This window comes from Drosophila takahashii, chromosome 2L (assembly GCF_030179915.1).
Source record: "Drosophila takahashii strain IR98-3 E-12201 chromosome 2L, DtakHiC1v2, whole genome shotgun sequence".
Classification (NCBI taxonomy): Eukaryota; Metazoa; Arthropoda; class Insecta; order Diptera; family Drosophilidae; genus Drosophila; species Drosophila takahashii.
Window position 1 is genome coordinate 25936637 of NC_091678.1, and position 16782 is coordinate 25953418.

The window sequence follows — 16782 nt, forward strand, 5'->3', positions numbered from 1 at the left end:
ATATACATACATCTCTTGACTAAGCATTTACCTTTGGCTTAAGGCCCTTCCATCGAATGTCATCAGACATCATTTGTTGTGCAGCTTTCTTGCTCCTTCATTTCCACTCAAAACGCCTGAGAGCAACAGAAGGCAAAACAATAAAAGGACAAAGGCTGGCTTTTAGCTACAAAAATAGACTTATGCACTCAAAGCCAGCCGGGCAGCTAATTGATTGATTGATTAGGCAAAGCATGAGGGAGTGAAAGCACGTATGTATGTGCATGCCACAATGGAAAAATAACACCAAATGAATCAAAATAAACCGAAGTTTGCGGTCATTATTTTGATTTGCCTAAGCAATTTTCCAAAGCCGCCATTAAACAAACAGCAAAAACAAGAGCAAACAAACAATGAGCGAGTAATTAGAAAGCGATAGCTTTTCATTGGACATTCTGTGTGACTGAGTGTGCGAGTGCCATCAAAGCGAATGATTCGGCATTTGATTTCGGATTTTAATGTGCGTGGGTGCTCATCGAACTCGAATGGGATGGATTCCGTCAGGTCAGTAATGGGCATGCTACCACGTCAGTTGCAGTCACAATCAGTTTTTGTATGGGGGAGGACTAAATAAAACAGAATCACCTGTCCATTACCCGTGCTAGAAAAGAGAAATACCACACGGCTTTGCTTTGATTGGCTTTTAAATTTATCCTCTCTAATTTTTAAAAAATCGTAATTAGTTAATTATTCCTTTTGTTGACAGGTAATTTTAGTAATGAGATTCTAAAGATTAAAATAATAAACAATTTGTTTAATATTAATTTATTAAAATTGGATAACTGGGATTTAAATTTTGGAAATTTAGTTATCTTGTTTTGTGTTTTAGGGAATTTCATTTTTTTTAAAGTTGATAGCTGAGCTCAACTCATGCGTCTTCTTTAAAATTTGCAAATTTTTTTAAGGCCGTTAGAGGCCAGACAACTGCCAGCCTAACAAATGAACGAGCCGCGAATGGAAATGGTTTTCTTTTCTGAAGAAAGAAAAAGGAAACAACATCTGGTGCAGAAAAACAGCGTGAAAATTGGCTGCAGAATGAATGATTAAACCCTTCTGAAAGCCGACTAGCGGGGCACAAACGAAAGGGTTCAGCAGATGTTGTCTGCAACTTTTTCAACTCTAATCAGATGCCTCCTCAACTCGGTTAAGCGGGGCGTATAAATAGCCGTGCTCACGGTTCACCCACCAAATTAAAGGTAAACTAATTGAATTTTCATAGAGCGGCAAGGAGTTCGTCACTTTTTGATTAAGAAAATTTATTATGAAGCGTAGCGCGGGGGCGTCTGGTTTTGTGGTTTGCAGCGGCAAATTGCCATAAAGATGCTTTTAATTGCTACAAATGTTCACCATTGCCGGGAAAGACCGGAGTCTGCTTTTCATTTCCGCTTGCTTTTCCTCGTTCCCTGCTTAATCAGCCCAGAGGCAAATAAAACTGTTGGAAATTCTCTGTAGTATTTGAGGCTGTGCCTCGAGTTGTAGTTGCGGCGATTTGTTGTTCGTCAGCCTCTGTTGATTTGAAATCTAACGAGCTGAGTGGCATTTGAATGGTAAAAACAATAATCCGAAAGCGGAAAGTTTATAACAACCGATTGAACAGTAAAGGCTCATTTAAGAAATTAGAGAAACGTCATCTCTATTCTGTGTCTTGTAATTGGTTTCAAACTAAATAAATGCTTTTACGCAGCCGTTGATTTTTATTACTCATTCGCAGTTTATTCGAAGAGCCCTTATTTTTCTATTTGCACTTTTTAACTGCATTTTAAGTAGTAAATAAAAGAGGCCAACAAATTAACAATTGTTTTATAATACTACAAAGCAACATGAAAAAAACATATTTTTTAAAATTATAAAATTTTTTATTTTTATAACTTGAACTCTAATTTTAAATCCGATCCGAGGTGGGACTATATTTTACTTATTTAAGAAACCATAAAAGCACCGAATTCCCCAGAGAAGACTTTATGCACAAGATCCTTCGGTGGGGCACATTCAATCACATTTGCCCGTCAGCAAAAGGAAAATCTCAGCTTTGCTTCTCTCTCAACACTCCAACTCCTCTGGCACTTTTTCGAATCGTTTTAAATCCAATCAATTGCTTTAAAATAAACCCTTGAACAAAATCAAAAGCAAAACCGTAACAACGACGGGTGCTGAATACTTTTCGTATTATCTCAAATGACAACACAGCCGCGTGAAGAAATGAAAACGAAAGAAAATCGTACAATTGGGGGACAAGGAAAGGCAGAGAAAAAAACAAAAACAAGTGCTCCAAAGCACAATGCAAAACAGTAAAAAACGAAAAAAAGAAAACAACCGAAAACCAGCAAATCTGTTAAGAAAAACCATTTAAATGGGCCACACAGCAAAGCCAGGACAATGCGAATGTGGTTTCCCACCCACACAGGTGCTAAGGAGGATTCATCCAAGGGAAAGACTTGTGGTCAAGTGCAAATCATGACCAGAATAGAGTCGGATTTGGGAGGATACTTAGAGACAATAAGGCGAACGTGAGGCCAATGATTACAGTATTTTTTCTTAATTGCCAGTAAAACGGGCTACATTTTTTTAACAATAGGGGTACGGTGTAGAATTTAAATTGATAATTACCTCCTAGGGTAATTTAATTTATAAGAATGCTGCCTATTTTTATACCAACATTGAAAGTATTGGCATTGAAAGTAAAAAATAGAAATTTAATTTCACTTTAGTAATAAGAAAATATTTTCTTGCTATTGAAAATTGCTAGAATCTCCATGTTTACACAAATTGGGTTATACTTTTCGGTTTCGCGCTGTGCTTTTTAAATTGATCCGATCCGAAAATAACTTGCACCATTGGTCAAAATTTATTTTATGCTAATGCGAAGTATCCCAAGCTCAGCTGAGCTCCAAATACCGTGTTTCATTTATGATATGAAAGGCCCCTCTGTAAATAACACATCATTTTTGAAGATTCCCGTAAAGTGAAGAAAATCCCTTGGCCATCCCTCCGTTTGTGGAAGGAAAGGTAAACAAGTTTTATTCCCCCAAATGCTGACTAACCGGCTTTGGATTAACATATGAAAGGGATAGTCATGTGAAGGATTTTATGCCTTTGAAAAGGATTGGATCCAAGTATGCCCACATCCTTAAGCAAGTGTGCAAGTGGATGAAATATTCACACATAATGTTGCAAAATTTATACTCCTGTCGTCCTTTGTAATGTCAGCCTCAGCTGCGGTTCGCATTTTGATAGTCAATATTGAATATTTATTTATTGTTATTTGAAAACATGCCGAACACTGCAAAATATGTATATTTTAATGTGTTTCATTGCTGTAAGGTATGAGTAATGGAAGTTCTTTCGAAAGGTTGGTTGTTTGTAAATTGACTTTGTAATGCGTTAGACATGTGAAAGAGAAGAGTCGCTGAATAATAAATTAAATCATCAAAGGAGAAAAGTTTAGATTTGAAATAATTTACCAAATGGTACAAAAAATGAAGATATAATTCTACTTATTTTTCAATTATTCACAATGAGTTCCACTTAAAAAAAAGGTCAGCATTAGCTAATATAGTTTTATTCGTATCGCTGGTTTTCAATGGGAGAACCTATGCAACTGTGCAATACACAATGGCCGGCCGAACATCACCGACATTATAATATTCTTAATAACGAAATGGGGAAATCTGGCGTAGCGTGGATAGGACAGGAAAGACGGGACACGTCAACCGTTTGACATCGGCAGCTGCGACAGCGTCACAGGAAGTTGGCCTTTTGCCTCCCTAAAAAGTTTGCTTGGCACTCAATTTGATGTTATTTTTTACTGCTAATTGTTTTTCAATTTATGTTGGAAATTTTGTTATGAACGTATTTTGTGATTACATGCTAAAGAGTTAATTTGCCTCCTATCTTTGACAACCTTAATTACTTAATGGTGTATCGAATTTCTGAGTTTAGTCTAAAGTCTCTTAGCCTTTGAGGGTATTTATTAAAGATTAATTTCCATTAATTATTCTCAATGTTATAAGGACGCACTCGTTTGTATATTTTATTTTTCTGAGCCTTGATTCGTTTTGAAACCATCAAGACATTAATCAAATGACTGCTCGAATTTGAGTATAAGAAGCTACTCTTCCCCTACTGATTATTGTGGGCCAGCAATTAGTCAATCAATTCTTGGTTGACATTGTGTTCACTTTAAAGTGATTTTCTTGACATTTATAATAAATCACCATGGCTCATTGTCTAACCATTACGATGAATATTACCACATTTACTACCTAATTAAAGTGATTGGATATGTCCCCAAAATAAAATTAGAATATTAAATGCTTTACATGGATGACTTTGTAAAGTTGAGTATGGTATGTTTAATATGGTAACAATTTATTTTTGAAAGCCTAGTACTCAAAAAGACAACGAAACGAATATTTCTATACCAAAATTAACTTAATTTAAATTCGTGAACTAAATGTATCGTAGGCTTCTCCATTGAAGTGACTACTAGATTCAAGCGTAAAATACTGTTCTATCTTTATTAAGGGCCTTTGTTATCAAATATTTTAAAATGTTTAGAATATTGCTAACTTTTAATTCAATAGGTAGATTTTTTCTTAAGAAGATTATTTTGACGATTTCTGATTTCGGAGAAATTTATAAATGCCTCCCAAATTGTTCAGTTAAATGGTCTTGACTTTGTTAAGACAAGAGAAAAAAAATCGCTGAAAAAAAATTAAATAGTCAAAGCGGAGAAGTTTCAATTTGAGACTATATTTATGATTTATTTTTAAATTGTGCGCGCTTAAAAATTGTTTCATTGGCACCAAAGGGTGCTGAAGAAGAAGGTAAGCTGTTACTTAATGCTTTCGAAATATAGAAAAACCAACCATGTTGAAAGTGACGAACTGAATAAACATACAACACAATGCAACATACGGATATAAAATTCGGAATTTAATACCATAATTAAAAAAGTTAGTTCTAATAAAAACAATATACCCTTTTAATCTTCTAGTAACGTCAATCAACTATTTATTTTTATTAAAATAACTTCAAGTCAAAAAGGTTTGCATTTTCGAACCCTTTTAAGTCACTTATTATTTTTTAACTCAAATCACTTACTTAAAATAAGTAGAAAGATGTTTTTATATATTTTCAATATTACAAAAAATAAATAACTTGGCACAGTTTTACGGAGTTACAACTCCAAAAAGGATTAACATTTGGTGTTTGATTAAGAATTCTCTCTCTCTTAAACATATAATCCGTGTATGTGTATTGTTTACCTCTGAAATAACAGCTCTATTCATCCAAAAGATTTACCTAGGGTAGATTTTAACTGTAGCTTTTCACACACTTTAATAAAGTTAAAGAAATAATATTTGCATCTATATTTCGTTGAACAACTTCACTCACAAAAGGGTTTCAGGACTCTTTTGATTTCTCAAGCTTCTTTTGATTAACTGCGTTTGGTCCTTACAATTTAAGTTTTAAGCGCGATCCAAAGAACTCGAACGCCGCGCGTTGACTGAAGCTAAGGCCGCAACGCAGCATCCTTAAATAGCGGCAGAATCTCCGGCAGCATCCGTTAGATGTTGTTGAAAAGCTCGGCTCCCACACGACACCAAGCTCAAAATGGCGAGTGTCCTGGCTAAAGCTCCTGATTTTGAATGCAACTGGGAAAGGATTGTTGTAAGGACGACCTTCTGCTGAAAGGGAAAATTCACCAAGAGAAAAACACCAGTTGCTGTGATTTGTTATGTTTATTGTTAAAGCGAAATTGTAACTCTCGCTTTTCATGCAAACGGGCTCCCATGTTTTGCATAAATATTTGAAGAAGCATTTGAAATCTTGAATTTTTTCCATCATTTTTCAACATTCAAGAAAATTAAAAATAAATATAACAGGTAAACTTAGCCTATACCTAAAATCCTAGTCTATTGTATAATTACTGTATAATATAGAAGAGTTATGTTTCTTGTCAAACTCCCCCTATATAAAATTATCCACTGAATATAGGATCTTTGCCAATTGCTTAAGTGCTACCCCATAGACTCAAAATTTGTATACAATTTTCTTTAGTGAGACGAATTAAAATTGGAAGAGCTTACAAATGTCGCGAATATTTGATGACTTTTTCACTGCCATTTCACCGATGATTAGGGGCGAAGGGGGAAGACCAGGTTGACTTTGCCATTTTCCGGAACGGTGACTTGAATTTCCAAAGAGTTTACATGCAGGCTCGTTCTCGTTGTAGTTGTAGTTCTTGGTGGTGGTGGATTTGATGGTTGTATATATACAGGTATACAATAGAGAGACAGAACATTAGTATATTCCTTTTCAATAATTTAAATAAGACAACAATCATTAAGCCTAAACCTTAAAACTAGTTTAAAAATGAAGTGATCAGAGGGCGTTAAAATGAGTAAAATAATCACAACGAAACAAATATGATTTCTCAGCACAAAGCTTTTGGGCTCTCGGAGTTTGGTGATCGCATCGGTTTTTGTTTGTCTGCATGTGTATTATTTCATGTTAGTTTTGCGAGTGTACCAGTTTAGTAGAGTTGTTAATCAAGAGGTTCGTGACCTCATTTAAAATCGATTCACTTTTTTATGTTCATTGGGAGGTCACGCACTTTAGGTTTCAGGTTGTTTTTGTAGTATTCAGACGAGTTTCGAGTTGGAAATCTTGTAGGATTTTGTTGGTCGAAAGAATATATAGACTGCTGCATTTTTAAACAAAAGGTAATGAAGACAAACGTTGACGAGATAAAAATGTTCCGGGAGCGGTGTACACTCAGCCAAAGTCGTATTAAGTTCCGACCTGGAAAATATTCCTGAATATCCTCTAAGGGAGCTTTATAAACGTTCCCACTTTTTCTGTTGTAAAATACAGTATCCATAGCGATATCCTTACAGAAATTCTGCAACTCCAGTGCTGAGAGTAAAAAAAATCCAGGGTATAGAATCACCTAGTTGATTCATCCAGAAATTCGGCGTCATGCAGGCTTCCATTCGACTTCCATTTTACTTCGAATCGATGTAGTTCCAGTTGCAGTACATGCTTGATGTAAATAGACGTATTATTCCTGTGATGCTTTTTAAATTATTTCTTCCGACGAATTATTTTCCTTGTAAAAATTGTATACCCTACGAAGAACTGTAGACTTAAAAGGTACTAAAAAAGCGAAGAATTCACAGGCCGGCCTATTCAGCGAAAATAGATGGCTTGAGAAGGGGAGTAAAGAAAGTCCTAACTGTGTAACGAAAGGGGATCGCGACCTACAAAAATATTTACAAGTGATGTTAGAACGGGCCAGAGAAGTGCATCCGCAGTCCGACAAGGGACACTAATATCCGCAAATTCGGAAATCAGGTACAAAATCGAATAGTGCCTATCAGCAAGTAATGTGCTTTCTGTAAAAATCGCCTTAAATGGCAATGGCAGCTGCGTTTTTACAATCAACTTGCGCACCATTGGCAGCGTAGGGCAAACTGAAGGTGTCGAGCCATTCTTTGCATTTTTCGGCGCTCTCAAAGGCTAGAATATTGGTTATATAGTCAACGCTGATGTTGGGACGATAACTGAAAGATATGATAATTATAAGTAACAATTGTCAACATGTAGAAAGAAATGCTCAACTCACGATTTAATCATGACTCGCAAAGCGGCCTTGCGCTCTCTCTCCAGGAACCACTCAATCATGTGACCGGACATAAGAGGCGCTGTCTTGTACAGAGAAAACAGTTTGCAGTAGTTTCCAAGCGACCACGCAGAACGGAACTGAAGGGCGTGTGCAATGGCAGGAGTCTCGCGTTGATCAGCCGTAATTGAACGCAGGACAGTGGTTATGTCTGAATTAAAAAAAAAAAGGCGTTAATATTAACAGAGGAAAAATAGAGATTTTAAACCTACCCAAGGTATTCTTTGTGAATATGTAGTAGAGTATACGATAGGCTGTAAATTCCAAGGCATTTGCGCTCTTGCCTCCGATCTCCATGTACAGCATCTTCAGTTGAGTCTGGCACTGGTTGAACTCCTCGTGGTCACCCTTCTCCATGGCAATTCGAGCGTGCGTCTCATACACCTCCACCGTAAACTGATCACGAATACCTTGGACCTGTAGAAAAAATAATGTTGCACTTATTGTTCTTCCCAAGATATCGCCACTTACAGTCAGATCCTGTCTAATGGACTTCAGCTGATCACACGCATAGTGGTAGTCCTGATTGGCACGCCATTTTTCCTTTACATTTACCAGTGAGTGGGTGAGCACCTCGACAGGCCGCACCTCCGACGGCGAGGGCGCCTTGGTGAGACGCAAAAACGATTTCTCTAGGTCCCTACAAGTGCCTACAATATGCAAATCGAGAAGATCTAAGCCGCCAGCCGCCTCTGTGTCCTCGTAGAAGGCAGAACGATGGTGCTGCTGCTGCTGCTGCATCATTTTTTTCTTGTTCTTGGCCGTGGTGAGACCAAACGGTGAGCTTGCAATGGCGACGACAGATTTCTTGGCCGAGCTGGAGCCCTGCTGCGAAAATCGTGCCGCACGCTGTTGCAAGCGCGCTGTGTCATCATCAACAGCTCCGCCAACGGACGACTGGTTGGAGTAGAAGTGAGGCGGCTTCTTTTTCGCCTGACCGGAGCCAGCGGCTGCTGCTGCAGCTGCGCGCTTGCCCTTTTTCATCAGCATTTTCTGCTGCTTGCGGGATAAGTTCGCGGAGGCGAGTGGTATGAAATTCAGGGATTCGTTCGAGCCCGATTTGCGGATAACCTTACGCGCCGGGGGACTGCTGGCATCGCTGCTGCGGGAGCACGATCGGGAGCGGGGGGATCGCGAGCGGGAACGCGAACGGGAGCGCGATCGCGATCGCGAGTACCGCTTCTTGCTCGAGTACTTCAACGAGTTTGACGATGAGGGCGAACTGCAAAGGGTGAAAGAACTGGTTTAGTTTTCAAGTTTAGCTTGGCATAAGGAAACGCCTGAACTTACCGCGAACGACTCCTGGAATATCGCGATGTCGAAGAGTGGTGATGAGAGCCGTAGCCGGACGAGGACTTGTTAAACTGATTGCCCTTCTGCTTGAACTGATTCACTGCACCCGAGGAGCCCTTGGTCGGGGCCTTCTCCGGCTCGCGGTCTCTCTCCCGCTCCCTCTCCTGCTCCAGCTTCTTCTGGAAGTAGTTGCTACGCTGCGGCTGCGGGGGCGTCACATTGCTCAGCACCACATCGATGCCGTCCCGCTCGCTGTGCACCGTGGGCATGGGCTCGTTGTCCCAGTCCCGCGTCCACAGCTCGTTGCGATTGGCCGCCGCAATAATCTTGCCCTTCAGGCAAATGTCAATCTGATCCTTGTCGAGGTCCGTGTTGCACTTCGAGTAGCAACGGGCCACATACTGATTGAGGGCATCCGGCCAGGAGTCGTTGGAGGCCATTTGAAAGCTGTTGGGCCGCTTGAATGTGGATGCCTGCGCTGGAGCAGGGGAAGCGGTCTGTTGTTGCGACTGCTGTTGCTGCTGGGGATTCTCTGTGGGAGCCACTATGGCCAGTGGCAATGGCGGCGGTGGCTTGCTCAAGTCCGCAGTGATCGGCACGCCGACATCGCTGGCGCTAATGATGGGCGGCGGTGGTGCTATGGGCGTGGCTTGGGCTTGATTGGCAAACGGATTGTTTATGTTGTTTGTATATGTTGTTTGTTCGAAGCTCTTGTTTTTGTTGTTACGCTTGCGCTTCTTTTTGTTGCTGTTGTTATTGTTGTTGTTGTTATTGTACATTTGCATGACCTGTTGCTGCTGTAGATGTTGCTGTTGCTGTTGATGCTGCTGTTGAAGTTGCTGCTGCTGTTGTTGTAGGGGATTGGGGGCACCAGCCAAACGCTTTTGGTTTAAATTCAAATTAAAACGTATTCCCCCGAAATTCTTTTGTTGTTGCTGCTGCTGCTGTTGTTGCTGCTTGTTTTGGCCCGCTGTTTGGCCGGGTTTCGGCGGCGGCGGGGGTGGCGGACCCGAGGGGAGGGGCGGCGGCACCGCCAGCGCGTTGCTGAAGCCCGGAGGCGCGTTCGACGCACTGACCGTCGAGGTTACCTGCTGTTGCTGCTGCTGCTGGTAGCGCATGTAGTACTGGTAGTACTGCTGATACTGCTGCTGGTAGGCGGCGTTTTGGTTGGCATACCACGCGTAGTTACTCCACTGCTGGGCGAGATTGCCGGGATTACCGCCCTGCTGCTGCTGCTGTTGTTGCTGCTGCATCTCCTGCAGTTGCGGAATCAGGGGCGGCGGAGCACTCATGGCCTCCGACATGGTACTCCTCCTCACGCTCTTTCGCTAAAGGTGGCCTTTGATTTTTTTTACCTGAACTTACCTTTGGGTTTCGCTATTTCAGCCCCTGATTTCGAGACAAAGGGTACGAAAATGTGGAAAATGTGGTCATTAGTATGTGTGCGTGTGTGCAATGGTATGTGACGCCATTTTTATTTCTTACCTACTTTGGCCTCCGAGAACTGGCAATTTTCGCTTCAATTTGCGCGTTTCAAACACCGTCTGCGCTACAATTACCAAGTAAAACGGTCGGGCAATGCAAATATCTGCCTGCATTCGCACGAAAACACTCGGAAAACGCTACTTTTAGCCAGATTTCAACACGATATCTAAACACGTCTGGATCTATTCACTTTTTTTTCGTATGAAGAAAACGAGACAGAATAATCGATGATAGGTCTGTCAAAGAATTCGGTGTGACCGTTGCGTGCAAAAATCCGTCTTTCAAAGCGACCACACTAAATTTAATAATTGGGGTATTCCATATACCGCTGAATCTTTAAATTTTAAAAATATTGAAAAAAAAATAAAAACGCATATTACCACAAATAAAAAAATTGATAATTTTAATTGTAATTATTCAAAAATTCCTAACAAATAAGGGAACCTTTTGTGATGATTTACTTATTAATCTATCATTTACTATTTTTTGGATAACTTTAATTAAAGGCAGTTAAAAAGCATTCGGAAAAAACGACTTCAGACCTTGAAAACCCATCGGTTTTTATATTGTGTAGTGTATCTAATGACAATTTACTTTCGAAGAATATTTTAACAAATTTATTCACTTTTGCATCTTCTTGAGCCTTAGCTCCTAACATGATGCATTTTAGTTGTCCTTAAAATTATGATAAGAAAAATGAGCACTATAGCTCCCCAACAATAACAATTTTCCATACAATTAAAATATACCAATTGTGTTTTATCACAGATATGTTTGATATAACCCTTTTACAGTTTTGTTTTTTGTTTAGCAGTGAAACTCCCAGGAAACGCCTATTCTATGAGCCCCACCAATAGGGTCTACGCCATCGAAAGCCACGTGATACATGACGTCAATATTTTCTCCGATTTTCGTTTGGTACACAAACCCTGTTCTTGAGTCTTCCCGCACTTTCGCCTTTACCAGCGTTCCGTTCTGGAAGTCGTACTGAACGCCAATCGCAAACTGTTTGATATTTTCCGAACTGTAAAGGTTCGACTTTATAGCAAAGGCCCAGCCTTCTCCAATCCGTTGAAAAATCGATCCTCGCAGGTCCTCAAAATTCTCGCTACAAGTAGAGTATTAGTAAAGTCATAAAGTCCTCGACTGGACATAGGAGAACCTACAGTTTCAGACCCACTTCGGTCCTCCCGTTGTTATAGCCCAAGCATAAGACGTGCCTATCGAAACCCTTGTTATCTAAATTGTAAGCTGCACGGTATCCTAGAAGCCAATTCTCGACCGGCGCAACGATGACATAGCCCAAGAAAAGTGGTTCCTTATAAAGGGGCAACACCAGTTCCACTTTAACAGGATTACGCTCGAAGCCGCACTTCAGTTTTGTTTTAAAAGTTATTCTGTAAAGTAAATCAGTAAGAGACCTTGGTCAAGTGAACTTTTAAAACGGGTTTTTGTGTTTTTAGATCTACGTATTTGGATCCAAGTGATTAGCTATCGGATTTTAGGTGAATTCGTTTTTTTTAAATATGATTTAAATCCACATTTGATTGGTTAAAATTTTTTTACAAAAATCTCAATTAGGTTTTGCCTAAATCTAATTATAACTTAATAAATAAAATTTGTAACCAATCAAATGTGGTTTTAAATCGTATTAAAAAAATCGATTTTACCTAAAATCCGACGTGTAGTTATCATATTACATTTTTAAGGAAACATCTATAACATTTTTTAAGAATGAAGCTAGTTTGAAGACGAAGTTTTGAAACACTCACTCGTCTTTTGTGCCAATTGTCGACTTCAGGAGCGCATACCACTGACTACCCATATTCATGCCATGCACTCCAATCTCCGACAAAACTTCATGGTTGGTAAACCAGCCAAGGGACATATTGTAGTTGTCGATCTCCTTGAACACCTCCAGTCCCCCAAAGACGGAATCCATGGTCGGATATCCCTCGCCGAAGGTGCTCAGATAGAAGTCCTTGTCCGTCCTCGTAATGCACTCCATCTTCCAGGCGCCGATCTTAAATCCGTTGACGAGGAGCTCCTTGGCCAAGACGCCCACGTGGAAGTAGGAGGGCATTTCGCCCTCTTCCGGTGGATTGGGTATTATCTCCATTTCAAACTTCTTATTGGATTCCTCAGCTTCTTCCTGCTTAGCTGGTTCTTCCTCTTCTTTGTTCTCTTCGTCCTTGGGATAGGTGGTTTGTCGGTTACGCTTTTTGTTTCGGCGAAACAAGCTGCGCAGTCTTTCCTTTGCTTTTGGCATTGATAAGAACTTAAAAAATCGCAAATAATTAGGAAAAAAATTTAAAATTTTGGTCGAAAAAAAAAAGATATGACACTGGAAACAACAACTACTGGTGTAGTCAAAAATTGCGTTTGCTTAAAGATTTTGAAATCAGAGAGTTTTGAAATTAAACTAAACTAATTTCAGATATTTTCGTATTTTATATTTTACTTGCAAAAGACCACAAACACCAATTTAGAGCCTACATATTAAAGTACCAGGATGCGCCGAACTTATGCTTTCCATTAATTGGATATTTTCCTTCAAAACAAAAGTGAAGCAAAACTTCAATGTCCTCACGAAGTTTCCGTTGAAAGACAAAACCAAGGCGGGTGTCCCCTCGCACTTTTGCCTTTATCGAAGTTCCAGGTTCCAACTCGTACTGGCCCCCAATGTGCACACTCTTGGCATTAACGTTTCCATAAAGGTTCGCCTTTAAGGCCAAGGCCCACTTTTCCCCAATGCGCTGAAATATAGATCCTCGAATTGTCTCGAAGTTCTCACTAAAATATTGGGATGTAAATCAGTGAAATATTATGAAGTCGAATGTGACCTACAGTTTCAGTCCTACTTCTGTGGAACCACTGCTATAGCCCATGCAAAGGGCATGCATGCTGAATTTCTTATCTTCCACATTGAATACTGTGCGGTAACCTAACAGGTAATTTTTGGCAGGCTCAGCCAGAATGTAGCCCATAAAGAGGGGATCCTTGTAAATGGGGACATACAGCTCCACTTTCGCGGGATTTCGTTCGAAAGCGCACTTCACCTTGCATTGATACTCACATCTGAAAAGGTTTAAAATTGAGACATCTATCAGTCATCTACATGAGCTCTTAATTTAAAGTTTACTTTGGATATGATACTGTGGAAACGGGACTTATTTTTGAAAGCTCTTTTACGGGGGAGTTACAGAAATCTACTCCAACCAAAGCCGGTTGGTTTTGTGCATTCATGTACTTAAAAAACATAACGGATTTAGGTTGGTAAAATTTTTGTGAAACCCCTGATTTCGACTTTAATGTCAATTGTAATGATATGATCTTTAAAAAAAGCACTAGTCATTCTTCATTGACTAAGTCAAAAACCCAACCACTTTATTTTAGCGATCCTGTGATTTGAATCCTACTCACCCTTCACTCGTGCCGAGCATAGACTTTACGACGGAGGACCACATACCTCCCAGGACGTCTCCACGTGCTCCAAGGTCGGACAGCAAGTATCCGTCGGTCAGCCAGGCTAGGGATACGTGAAAGTTCCCCTCTTCTTTGTAGGCCTCCAGTCCTCCGTAGACAGAGTTCCAGGTCGGATAGCCCTCACCGAAGCTGCTCAGGAAGAAGTCCTTCTCGGTTTTCGAGGTGCTCTGCAGCTTCCAAAGGCCGTTCGAGTAGCCGTGGATGAGGCACATCTTCGCCAGGAGCCCCACATGGAAGTAGGTGGGCATCTCGCCCTCCATCGGCGGAGGAGGCAGGATCTCCACTCGATTCTCCTTCTTGGCCTCATCCTCGTTGCTGCTGTTCTGGGCATCACCACCGCTATTATCAGTGGCCTCACTCTCTACGTGCTCCGATGCCAGACGTTTCCGCTTGTTCCTCCTGAACAAGTTTCGAATCCTGTTTCTCATGGGCATTGTGCAATATCATACAATATCATTCAACTCGGAGTTTTATTAATTTGGAATTTTGGGGCCGCTAAATATCTGACAAAACGATCAAAGCAGCTACGATCGAAACACCGAGAGAACTGTTTTTCCTATATGAATATGCAAATGTCAAGAATTTGGAACAGATATATAACAGGGACATTGCTCATTAATAAAATAATGAAATCTATAAAAACCTTTTCTAAATCGACCCTATATGTCTTAAAAAAGAATGCATCTTTGTTATGATGAAAAAGTAAATATATTTTTCGTTTGAATAAAGTTAAACCAATTTGGAAATTGAAATCGTTGAGTGGGTGCCGTCAAAGCTCCATCAGCACTGGAGGGCCACGCCCACGCCGAATCGGTGGTTTCCATCCTTGAAGTTGTTGCAATCCAGCACGGCGGAAATGGAGGCGGTGATGCCCTCGCGCAGCTTCTGCTCGTATCCCAAGCCCAGCTCTACCACGTTGTTGATCTTGGCGCGAATGAGGGCATCTTCCTCCAGGTGGTAGATCATGCCCAGGTTAACGACGACATCTCCGCCACCGCCTTCCGCTTGACCCTCGGGCGCCCCTTCGGCAGCAGCTCCACCACCGCCTCCGCCGGCCTTGGTGACCTCGACCCCGGCATCGATCTTCTCGTTCGCCTTGTAAAAGAGCGAGGCCAGCCAGGTGTCTCCGTTCTTCCTGCAAAATGTGGGGTATGGTTTGAGCAAAACCTCTGTTATCTTCCCTACCCTTTGGCACTTACAACTCGCCATGGAGGGTCGCTGTTTCGTTGGACCAGCCCAGGGCAACTTTCCAGCCTTTGAATTCGGTGTTACCAACATCGAACTCGGTGCCCACTCCGCCCAGGAACTCCTTGTGGCCCACAACCAGCGAGCAGTTCAATATCGGTTCCGAGTTTAGCCCAATGTCGGCCAGGAAGTTGAAATTCTCCTGGGCAAAGCCCATCTTGAACTTCCCATCCGCCGCGCTGTTGGCAGAATTGGTTAAATTGAGTTTGTTGTTAATATTTCAATAATTATTAAAAATCAAACTAATGAAGTTATTAAAAAAAAACAAGAGAGAACGCTATAGTCGGGTATGTGTCCCGACTATTTAATACCCGTCACTCGGCTAAAGGGAGTGCGAGGGAGATGGATATATACAATTTTTTGATTGCGTATAACTTTTTAATGAATGGTCCGATTTAAAAAATCTACATATGTATAGGTATAAATACACACAACAAAATTGCATTTATACTTCTCGGAAATCCTTAAAGGTGTGGGCGCCAGACACATTTTAAAATCGTTAGTGGGCGATTGTGGGCATTAGAGGGGGCGTGGCGCTCGGCTGAAATAAACTTGCGCTGCGTAGGAACCCCAAGAATAGGTGTGGAAAATCTCACCCTTCTAGCTCTTGTAGTTTCTGAGATCTCAGCGTTCATATGGACAGACAGACAAAGAGAAGGACAGACGGACATGGCTATATCAACTCGGCCAGTGACCCTGATCAAGAATATATATACTTTATAGGTTCGGAAACGCTTCCTTCTCCCTGTTACATACTTTTGCACGAATACAATATACCCTTTTACTCTACGAGTAACGGGGTATAACTATAAGATTCCATTAAATTGGATATAACCCCCGTACGCACTTTGATCCCGGCTGGAACTTTGCTTCCAAGGCTAGCATCAGACCCTCGGCCAACTTATCCCGATGCATTATCTCGCCGAAGAGCCAGTTCTCCGTGTTCCATCTCTCGGTGAGGGTCAGGCCCTGGTCCTCGATTTTGTACTTGCTCTGCAGGGAGCCGGACACCTTGCTGTTGTCCTGGCTGGCGAAGCCCGTGGTGAAGAACTCTATGCCCGAATTGGTCAGAGTCTTGCAGTCGATCTGCCAGATTCCCGGATGGTAGCCGCGCCTGAAAAGATCGCGGGCCAGCTTGCCCAGATCGGGATATGTCGGCGTTGGAGCCATTATGGGCGGAATGAAAAGGTGGTATGGTATATAGGGCCCGACTGATTTCGAAATTTTTTTCTCTACGCTTTAACAGCCTCGATTAGCCGAAAATTTGTATCTAATGCTGCCTGATCAGTATCGAGTTTTACACAGGCTACACCCCTTTGAACTAAAATGCATGGCGTCCTCTGCCTACGACCCACAATTACATTATTTTCGAGACTTTGTATTTTATCAACCATTCAAATATTCAAAGTTCTGACCACATTTCGTTGAAATGAATTTGTTCAAATCTTTCGAATCAAGCCGGTTTATCAACCCTGCAACCAGGGCATTTTCTTCTCAAATTTATTTCTCATGTAAATCGACAACGAAAAGTAAAAGATTGTTAATGA

General features: G+C 41.1%; 5 protein-coding genes across 8 annotated transcripts in view; all 5 read right to left on the reverse strand.

The window, feature by feature from the left end:
* Nos (Nitric oxide synthase) overlaps window positions 1-5534 on the reverse strand; it is a 37135-nt gene extending 31601 nt beyond the window's left edge. Inside the window, exon 1 of one of the 2 annotated variants that reach the window (XM_017146223.3) lies at window positions 5307-5534. Coding sequence is in view for 1 of the 2 variants with exons in the window: in XM_070211443.1 (XP_070067544.1) it covers window positions 32-63 (32 nt within the window). In the remaining variant the exon portion in view is untranslated. Of the gene's footprint in view, window positions 1-31; window positions 77-5306 lie in introns of those variants that run through there. The other variant, XM_070211443.1, reaches the window with a different exon arrangement.
* A 230-nt stretch (window positions 5535-5764) lies between these two features.
* On the reverse strand, window positions 5765-10739 carry LOC108060517 (leukocyte receptor cluster member 8 homolog). Of its 2 annotated transcripts, none has more exons than XM_070214369.1 (6): window positions 10509-10739; window positions 9017-10408; window positions 8198-8948; window positions 7939-8143; window positions 7670-7877; window positions 5765-7607 (listed from the first exon to the last, which is right to left on the reverse strand). In XM_070214369.1, the coding sequence occupies exons 2-6, from the start codon at window positions 10321-10323 to the stop codon at window positions 7454-7456; spliced, it is 2625 nt and encodes an 874-aa protein (XP_070070470.1). In that variant the 5' UTR covers window positions 10324-10408; window positions 10509-10739; the 3' UTR covers window positions 5765-7453. The 2 variants fall into 2 exon arrangements, with proteins under 2 accessions (XP_070070470.1, XP_017001722.2); XM_017146233.3 differs by having other exon boundaries at window positions 10505-10739.
* A 536-nt stretch (window positions 10740-11275) lies between these two features.
* Window positions 11276-12851, reverse strand: LOC108060485 (voltage-dependent anion-selective channel). Its single transcript, XM_017146188.3, has 3 exons — window positions 12277-12851; window positions 11671-11901; window positions 11276-11612 (listed from the first exon to the last, which is right to left on the reverse strand). The coding sequence occupies exons 1-3, from the start codon at window positions 12771-12773 to the stop codon at window positions 11312-11314; spliced, it is 1029 nt and encodes a 342-aa protein (XP_017001677.2). The 5' UTR covers window positions 12774-12851; the 3' UTR covers window positions 11276-11311.
* A 38-nt stretch (window positions 12852-12889) lies between these two features.
* On the reverse strand, window positions 12890-14542 carry LOC108060486 (voltage-dependent anion-selective channel). 2 transcript variants are annotated; one of them, XM_017146189.3, is made up of 3 exons: window positions 13928-14538; window positions 13352-13582; window positions 12890-13297 (listed from the first exon to the last, which is right to left on the reverse strand). In XM_017146189.3, exons 1-3 carry the CDS (start codon window positions 14422-14424, stop codon window positions 12997-12999), a joined length of 1029 nt encoding a protein of 342 aa, XP_017001678.2. In that variant the 5' UTR covers window positions 14425-14538; the 3' UTR covers window positions 12890-12996. The 2 variants fall into 2 exon arrangements, with proteins under 2 accessions (XP_017001678.2, XP_070071781.1); XM_070215680.1 differs by lacking the exon at window positions 12890-13297 and having other exon boundaries at window positions 13422-13582; window positions 13974-14542.
* A 133-nt stretch (window positions 14543-14675) lies between these two features.
* On the reverse strand, window positions 14676-16554 carry Porin2. The gene is made up of 3 exons (XM_017146235.3): window positions 16083-16554; window positions 15190-15414; window positions 14676-15125 (listed from the first exon to the last, which is right to left on the reverse strand). The coding sequence occupies exons 1-3, from the start codon at window positions 16403-16405 to the stop codon at window positions 14771-14773; spliced, it is 903 nt and encodes a 300-aa protein (XP_017001724.2). The 5' UTR covers window positions 16406-16554; the 3' UTR covers window positions 14676-14770.
* Between the last annotated feature and the right edge of the window lie 228 nt (window positions 16555-16782).

What these genes read in the sequence shown, in the direction of transcription:
- LOC108060517 (XM_070214369.1), bottom strand. Translation starts at nt 10,323, where the DNA reads ATGTCGGAGGCCATGAGTGCTCCGCCGCCCCTGATTCCGCAACTGCAG. An exon ending in TATTCCAGGAGTCGTTCGCG is followed by an intron (nt 8,949 to 9,016) that starts GTAAGTTCAGGC and finishes CACCCTTTGCAG; the next exon opens with TTCGCCCTCATCGTCAAACT. An exon ending in CCATTAGACAGGATCTGACT is followed by an intron (nt 8,144 to 8,197) that starts GTAAGTGGCGAT and finishes TTTTTTCTACAG; the next exon opens with GTCCAAGGTATTCGTGATCA.
- LOC108060485 (XM_017146188.3), bottom strand. Translation starts at nt 12,773, where the DNA reads ATGCCAAAAGCAAAGGAAAGACTGCGCAGCTTGTTTCGCCGAAACAAA. An exon ending in ACAATTGGCACAAAAGACGA is followed by an intron (nt 11,902 to 12,276) that starts GTGAGTGTTTCA and finishes TTTACTTTACAG; the next exon opens with AATAACTTTTAAAACAAAAC. An exon ending in ACCGAAGTGGGTCTGAAACT is followed by an intron (nt 11,613 to 11,670) that starts GTAGGTTCTCCT and finishes CTCTACTTGTAG; the next exon opens with CGAGAATTTTGAGGACCTGC.
- LOC108060486 (XM_017146189.3), bottom strand. Translation starts at nt 14,424, where the DNA reads ATGCCCATGAGAAACAGGATTCGAAACTTGTTCAGGAGGAACAAGCGG. An exon ending in ATGCTCGGCACGAGTGAAGG is followed by an intron (nt 13,583 to 13,927) that starts GTGAGTAGGATT and finishes AAACCTTTTCAG; the next exon opens with ATGTGAGTATCAATGCAAGG. An exon ending in ACAGAAGTAGGACTGAAACT is followed by an intron (nt 13,298 to 13,351) that starts GTAGGTCACATT and finishes CCAATATTTTAG; the next exon opens with TGAGAACTTCGAGACAATTC.
- Porin2 (XM_017146235.3), bottom strand. Translation starts at nt 16,405, where the DNA reads ATGGCTCCAACGCCGACATATCCCGATCTGGGCAAGCTGGCCCGCGAT. An exon ending in AAGTTCCAGCCGGGATCAAA is followed by an intron (nt 15,415 to 16,082) that starts GTGCGTACGGGG and finishes TTCTGCCAACAG; the next exon opens with CGCGGCGGATGGGAAGTTCA. An exon ending in GCGACCCTCCATGGCGAGTT is followed by an intron (nt 15,126 to 15,189) that starts GTAAGTGCCAAA and finishes CACATTTTGCAG; the next exon opens with GAAGAACGGAGACACCTGGC.